The sequence below is a fragment of the Malus domestica genome, chromosome 07 (genome assembly GCF_042453785.1).
Source record: "Malus domestica chromosome 07, GDT2T_hap1".
NCBI classification, from domain to species: domain Eukaryota; kingdom Viridiplantae; phylum Streptophyta; class Magnoliopsida; order Rosales; family Rosaceae; genus Malus; species Malus domestica.
Window position 1 is genome coordinate 22,464,116 of NC_091667.1, and position 8,065 is coordinate 22,472,180.

At 39.1% G+C, this 8,065-nt stretch overlaps 1 protein-coding gene across 1 annotated transcript; it reads left to right on the forward strand.

Annotated features, from left to right (window-relative positions):
- The first annotated feature begins 331 nt into the window (after positions 1-331).
- On the forward strand, positions 332-4,536 carry LOC103439374 (laccase-6). Its single transcript, XM_008377933.4, has 6 exons — positions 332-1,692; positions 1,791-1,942; positions 2,146-2,390; positions 2,515-2,643; positions 2,949-3,893; positions 4,093-4,536. The coding sequence occupies exons 1-6, from the start codon at positions 1,570-1,572 to the stop codon at positions 4,221-4,223; spliced, it is 1,725 nt and encodes a 574-aa protein (XP_008376155.1). The 5' UTR covers positions 332-1,569; the 3' UTR covers positions 4,224-4,536.
- Positions 4,537-8,065: the final 3,529 nt, after the last annotated feature.

The window sequence follows — 8,065 nt, forward strand, 5'->3', positions numbered from 1 at the left end:
TATAGATAAATTTCATTATATGAGCAATAATGTTTTTGTTTTGTCATTCAAAAAACCCTCTTCCGCCTATCATGTACTTATATTTTTCTCATCACGTTACCACTTTCCACTACTATATTAAAATTTTTGTAACATTGAAATTGTGATACATCATCATTTGAAACCATCCCTAATATCATATTGCGTATAACCATACTATAATAAGGTTTTCTTAGTTATTTTTTGTTGGCCCCACTAGAAGAAATTTCTGGCTCCGTCCCTGGAGGCACCACGGAGCCACCATCGACATCAAAGAACGTGACGTTTGCATTAGAATGAGTGGAGGGGTGTGTGCACGGTGAGAAAAAATGTGTATAAATATCATCTCTCTATATATAATAGTTGCAAGAATTAACAGATATGAGCATAATAAGTTGGTTAGACCTGCTCTAACAAAAAGGAAAAGTCTTAAGATTTAATTAAACCATTTTAAAGATTAAAAAAAAATTAGAGGGTTTTTGTAGCGCAAGAATTTTGTTTCACAAGTAACTAAGAACTTCGAAGTTTTATATTTGATTCTCTCTTTTCTGTTCCCCCTCATATATTACTGCCAAAAGTTACATATAGCATGGGAAATAAATCTTTGCCTTACTGTCTTCAATTTTGTCACGAAAGGTGGGGTTGGGATGCGAAGGCGTGCAGCTGCAACTATGCTTATCATTGAGTAGAAGAGCATGTCTAACTAAAAGCACAACAAATTTCTGTTTTACTTTACTCTATTTGCCTATAGCAAAATATAAAGTTTCATACACATAAAGACACAAATTGCTGTTTTACTTTACCGTAATTAAAAATGGTAACCAGTTACAAGTAGCACAACCCGCAAAACCGAACCAAACCAAATCAAACCGTGCTAGTTCAAGTTTAACAGCATGTATAGGTCGCTTATACCTTTGAAAGTACCCAAATCACATTACCTTTTGCACATTACAATTGCAGAATTCAAAAGGTGATTCAGAGACAAACTATAAGAAAGTTACTGATAAAGTAAAATGATCGAATATAAAACACAAACAGAAAGTGAGCTGTTAGCATGCAGGTGTGTCTATTTTCCTCAGTCAAATGACATGATTTCATGACAAAGGATATTACACAGGTATAAGAAAAGTAAAGTGTTCTCTGTACATCTCTTTTCTTCGGTCCCTTGCACGTTTCTATTTATTTGTGACATTTACAATTAAAGAAATCAAAAGAGAATCAATAGAGAAAAATAAACAAGGGCATGCATAACGAGAAAATGGGCATCCGGAAATAACTCCAAAGTAAAAACTGTTTTGGATTGAGAACATTAGGGGTCATACTTAATAATCACATCCCCAACATCTTATTATTTCCATTCCATGTTAGAGGAATCATGAAAGCTGACAAACATGCAAAAAAAGAAAAGAAGGAAACCCTACTTTTGTCCTCTCTTCCAATCAATTTTTTTTTTTATCACAAAAGAAAATAAAATTCTGAAAAAGTATAAAAATAGTATCTTGGATTCAGTCTTCCAGTTCAAATCTCTGAGCGTTTTCAGCAATTGTGCAAATGACAAACGTTTTCTCCACTTGGTTTACACAATGGCTAAGCTTGTTGTTAATTTTTGCTTACAATTTTCATGTAATGGCACAATGGCCTAGTGGAGGATCAACCAGGTTCTATGATTTCAAGGTCTCTTGTAGCTTCTTTGATGTATATTTTTCCAATTTCTCGCGAGTTTCTTTTTGTTGACGAATGTACACACTCAATCTGATCGTTTCAATTTTCAGGTACAAACCAAAAGAGTTACTAGACTGTGCAACACCAAGGGCATCGTGACCATCAATGGAATGTTCCCGGGGCCATCTGTATATGCTCAAGAAGATGACAGAATCGTAGTCAAAGTAACCAATGAGACACCTTACAATACCACAATTCACTGGTAAGTGCGTAGTCAATCCTCGTTGAGTATATTTTTTTGTTACACTGGAGCATTTCAAACTCTAGACCTAGCATTTTCCTACCGATCACCTACCCACCCTCATCACTGGGATAGTGGTTTCATTGAGTATATTTTGTTAACAACTTAATAGCAATGTTTTCCTTTAATTTCCTATTAACTGTTTCTAATTACTTTTCTAATAGGCACGGCGTCAGGCAGAAGCTATCGTGCTGGTTTGATGGACCTTCATACATAACCCAGTGTCCAATTCAAGCTGGCCGGAGTTTTACATATGAGTTTACAATGGTGAAGCAGAAGGGCACCTTTTTTTGGCATGCTCATGTTTCATGGCTTAGGGCAACTGTTTACGGTGCCCTTTTGGTGTACCCAAAAACTGGCGTTCCCTACCCATTTAAAGTTCCTCATGAAGAGCATACCTTAATTCTAGGTAACAAAGTGAATTCTTCTTCTTCTTCTTATTATTATTTACATTTTAAAAGTGATCATTTGGGTTAATTATTATGCTATGGAAGTTTGGGTTAATTTTGATTATTACTTGGGAAAAATACTAGGGGAGTATTGGATGCAGGATGTTGTGGAACTTGAGCTTAACACTACCGCAAGTGGAGGGCCTCCTACACCTGCAAATGCATATACAATCAATGGCCAACCAGGCCCCAACTACAACTGCTCCAACAATGGTAACAGAATTAAATTCAAAACAATGTTAAAAATGTATAATATTTACCGTGTTTCTCAAAGACTTGTCAGCAATGTGATTGATTAACATGTTCCAAATAATGAAACCATAGTTCATTCGTTTATGTCATCTATTTGTTTTTCTTACTATATTACATGCATAATATAAGAAACGCGATTAACAGATCAGCAATGTGATCAATTTGTGATAAAAATAATTTAAATTTTATAATGTAAAATGCTACATTTTTCATCTTGTTTGTCACCTAATTGTTTTCCTTGACATGAGCTTATGTGATTGTTTCAGATGTATACCACATTGATGTGGTATCAGGGAAGACATACTTGCTAAGGCTAATACATGCAGGTTTAAACATGGAGAACTTCTTTGCCATAGCCAATCACAATCTGACAATTGTCGAAGCGGATGGAGAGTACACAAAACCATTCACTACGGACCGTGTGATGCTTGGGCCAGGCCAAACAATGAGCGTTCTGGTCACCACTGACCAATCTCTAGGAAAATATTCCATGGCAATGGGACCTTACATGTCCGCTAAGGGAGTCAAATTCCAAAACATTTCATCCATTGCTTACTTCCAGTACTTAGGTGCTGTCCCTAATACCTTATCTTTGCCTGCTAAACTACCCGTCTTCAATGATAATCTTGCCGTTAAGACGGTTATGGACGGATTAAGGAGCCTAAACAATTGTGTTAATGTGCCAAAACAAATTGACACTGAACTCTTTGTCACCATTGGATTGAATGTTCAGAAGTGTCGATCCAAGACACCCGAAAAAAATTGTCGAGGCCTTAATAATGGGGTTATGGCAGCTTCGATGAATAATATAAGCTTCGTTAAGCCAAAAACGTCACTTTTGGAAGCGTATTATAAGAAGATTAATGGCTCTTTCACTGAGGATTTTCCTGGGGTACCCCTCAAGTACTATGACTTTGTCAATGGGGCGCCTAATAACGTTCCTAATAATACACAAGCTCTGAATGGGACTAGGGCATTGGTCCTTGAATATGGTACTAGAGTGCAACTCATCATGCAGGATACTGGGACAGTCACTACTGAGAACCACCCAATTCATCTTCACGGCTATAGCTTCTATGTTGTTGGGTATGGGAGTGGGAATTTCGATCTGAAAACTGCAAACTTCAACCTGGTTGACCCGCCTTATATGAACACAATCGGAGTCCCAGTGGGCGGATGGGCTGCTATACGTTTCGTTGCCGATAATCCTGGTAAGTAGTGTTCAATTTCTATATCAGTACTAATTCATTATGCTAGCGTCAGTCGAGCGTGGGCACGTGACGTATCACAACCTTTTGTTGAGAATGGCTGTGCTAGAGTCACATCCGACCCACCTCCGACCGAGGCTATATCATTTTGACAAGAAAATGACAAAATTGATTATTAGTGACAGTTTGATTGTAAATGCAGGGGTTTGGTTTATGCATTGTCACCTTGACATACATCAGTCTTGGGGTTTAGGGACGGTACTTATCGTGACTAATGGTCAAGGAGAGCTTGAGACCCTTCCTCATCCTCCTGCAGACTTGCCTCAGTGCTAGAGTAAAGTTTCTTTGAATTTTAACAAGGAACTGACACAGAAGAGGGTTTTAATCAATCTTTGTTCCGAATTAATCAAGATAATTCTTTGTATGATGATTTTTTTTGGGGGGGGGGTTGTAAACGAGTTTAATCAAATTAAACTATTATTTTCTTTTCACTCAGTACTAAGTGTGGTATAGGGGGTGGGGGGTTGAGTTGTAAACGAGTTTAATCAAATTAAACTATTATATCCTTTTCACTCAGTATTAAGTGTGGTATAGTGTAATTTCCCTTTACTTGTTAGTAAAAGGTTATGTTTAAATTTCGTAGAAAGCGATGTTGATATCAAACACAGCCACTTTTCTTTTTATAAATTAATAAAAAACACTTTTTGGAGTATCTACTCAACCAAAATTTGTCATTGTCAAAATAATTGTCCCATCCAGTTCATTTAGATATTGCCTTTGGAAAAAAAATTCATGAGACTTTTAGTAAAATTGCAACGTTCCTATATTTCAGCAGCTTAAACTATCAAGAATATTCGTGTCAATAAAGAGTACTGCATATATACGTTTTTATCCATCAAGAAAAGGACTTTGTACTTTGTCTTGTCACGAGTATATTTCTTGACATTTAACAATTCATTCATAACGATTTAAGCCATAATGAAAACTATGAGTTGTGTTTATTAACACGTAAGTAAATGAAAAAGTTAATTTTCTTTTAAAATTTGTAATCAAATACATAAAGATCAGAAATCAGATCAACTATAGAGGTTAGTTGACATTGACAACTAAATGAAAACTCTAAAAGAAAAATAAATAGAAAACTCACCAAAATAACCATTAAACTTCGCGATGAGCAACAAATTTGTACTTTCAAGATAATGAGAGTTTGGTTTGCCTTTGCCTTGGCCTACCTCCCTAGCCTCACCTCGTCTTTAACCTTCTCAAAACCTTCTTGGTAATTCTTGGCCTTTACCTCCTCAACAGTAGCCAAATCAATGTACCAAATTATTTTTGCCTCATGAGCGGCATTCAAAGCTTGTTGTCTGGCATGCCCGCTCTTAAGTTCTTCTAATGGGGATAGCAATCACCGTTCCACCTCTATCTTCACTGTTGTTTCTAGGCCCGCAATCTGTTCAAGCTCCTGGATCCATCTTACTTGTCGGAATAGGGTGACCTCTGTCCACAGATTAGCATAATATACGAGGAACATTAGGGGGAATTGACGTAAATCAACAAAGAGAATGGAGGAAATAAATTTAGGTACCTCATAACAACTCCCGTAGCACCGGTTAGTGACATCTTTGAAAGAAGTGCAAGCTCATTTGAAATCGGCAGGAGCAATTGTAGCTCCAAGCAGCACTCGAGCATGATTAATGTTTTGAAGACCACTAGCATCAGAAGGAGGAGCAATTTGATCAACTGAATGTTGGATCACAAGAGGAGGATGAGCCGGACCTTGATGGGGTAATCGGTGGAAGACTATTATACCAGGAAGGTTTAACTACAAGCACTTGCAGCGGAAGGGCGGAAGTTGATGTCGAGGTAACAGAAGGCGCAACGACTTTGCCTGGTACGGGTGGAAAACTTGGTGAAGGAACCAAAGGAGGAAAGTGGGGTTCCGGCTCTGACGATTGGGGCAACATCATAGGTAAATGAGGAGGAGACGAAGTGGGCGACTCATCCGTTATAGATAGTGGGGCAAGTACATTAATGGTTGATGCTGCCAAAGTAACAACGCATCTTTTTCTTCGAATGAGGTATCCTCATCTTCTTTGAGACCTTTAGAATAGGTGCCCTTAAACAACAGTTAGGTCTGAGGAGTCGCAACCAATGAACGAGAAAAATAACTATTAGGATGCTTCCGCTTCTTTAGAATAGGTGACAGGGTCGCTGCTGATGAAGGAATGAGTCATTCTATTGGCACTACAAGCATCAACCCATTACGACTCCTTTATGGGGAATCTTGAACAGTGGAGGACTTCTATATCTTTCCCATGGTTGTTGAATCGCTCATTGAAAAATAGCCACTTCTAGTTGCGGTAAACGACTAGTATGTCTTTGTTCCAATCTTTGTCGTGGAAATGGATGTCCTAAATGTATGTCTTCCAAAGGAGACTAACTTTGGCTACAAAATAATAAGGGTCATCCAAACTCGGTCTGATGTTGTGCATCATTCTAAACTCGGGTGTATCCAACTCAGCCTTGAACCATTGATTCAGCAACTTAAAACAAGTACGAAGCCTGAAGGTAGCAGGAGAAAGGTTGCAGATGGTTATGTCCTAGCACAAAAAAAGGCATTTCATAAAAGCAGAAAGAGGCAAACGAAGACCCAGGTCCAAGAACTAGGGGTAGATCATAGTATAGGGACAACATGGGTTTGATGAGGTGGCAAATAAGTGAAGATATCCTGGGTAGGTTCCTACCAGACATTGCAATCGTTCAAAATATCACGATGCCCTTCAACGAAAGATTCACTTTTGTTTGTACCATACTTGACCAATCCTGAAACTACTAAGCACCAGTCAACGTTATACCATCAAGGACCCAGAAGAGTTTCCCTCCAACCAGGAGGCCAATCACAGCGCAACACGTGTTGACACCAGAAGCCAATCATAGCGCGACATGTGTCAACATCAGAAGCCAATCACAACACGACACGTGTCAATGTCAGAATGAAACTAGAAACTCTTTTCTATAAATAGAGATCATTCTCTCACAATATTTCCTAATGTCATTTGTACTAAATTATTCACTAGTATTCACTAAAGGGGAGCTTGAACCTATGTACTTGTGTAAACCCTTCACAATTAATGAGAAATCCTATACTCCGTGGACGTAGCCAATCTGGGTGAACCATGTACATCTTGTGTTTGCTTCCCTGTCCCTATCCATTTACTTACTTATCCACACTAGTAACCAAAGCAATCTAGCGAAGGTCACAAACTTAACACTTTCTGTTGTACCAAAGTTCTCGCTGATTTTGTGCATTAACATTTGACGCCGTCCGTGGGAACGACACTTATTCTCACTCTCTTCAGCTTTGTTAAGCTGGTTTCCACCATTCGTACACTCTCTTTTGTCCAGGCATCCCTCTCCAACATGGGGTGCGAAGGAAGCCACAACACATAGAATGACACCCCTCTTGCACCTAGTGCGAAGCAGCGAAAGAAGGAAGGAAAAAGGGTTGCTCTTCAAGCTAAAGTCGATGAGCTAGAATCTCAAAACAACAAGATAGCAATAAAAAATGAGGTCCTCCAGGAGCTATATGAGAAGCTCTTTAAGATGCTCCACGAAACTAGGCGTATTCAAACACGCGAACTCGTTACCCCTGTGGACATCAACCATCATCTGGATGCCTCCCAACAAGGAGGGTCACCTTCCTTCGACATGGGTATCCCTGATGAGGAGCGAGCTAATCATCAAAACATTGATCAACATGAGACTTCTCTCAACCTAGCTGCTTTGACCCGAAGCAGGAGAAGTGGAGGAGGACACCTCATTGCTGAAAGGTTGGAAGGATCGAAAGCTGTTTATCATGACTGCCGAGACTTCTTAAAGCAACATCGAGAGACTCGGTCCCTTCACACGTCCTAGGTCGGCTACCAATTTGGGGAAGGGGCAATAAGTCCTAGAGAAACACGAAGGTATAGGGGACTCAGAGATGTTTCGACATACATATCTTGAAAGTCAGTACGGCGAGTCCAGGGAAAAATCACATGCTCTTGATCAAACATTCCTACTTTCAAGAGGAGATGGAGATTTACGAAAGAAAGCTCCAGTGGCACATGACTCCACTCAGGACCCTCTTGTCCTACAGCTTCTTAAGGAAGTAAACAAGTTGAAGGTCGAACGGC

Coding starts and splice junctions, on each gene's coding strand:
- LOC103439374 (XM_008377933.4), top strand. CDS start 1,570: ATGACAAACGTTTTCTCCACTTGGTTTACACAATGGCTAAGCTTGTTG. Junction 2,644..2,948: donor CTACAACTGCTCCAACAATG/GTAACAGAATTA, acceptor TGATTGTTTCAG/ATGTATACCACATTGATGTG. Junction 3,894..4,092: donor TTTCGTTGCCGATAATCCTG/GTAAGTAGTGTT, acceptor TTGTAAATGCAG/GGGTTTGGTTTATGCATTGT.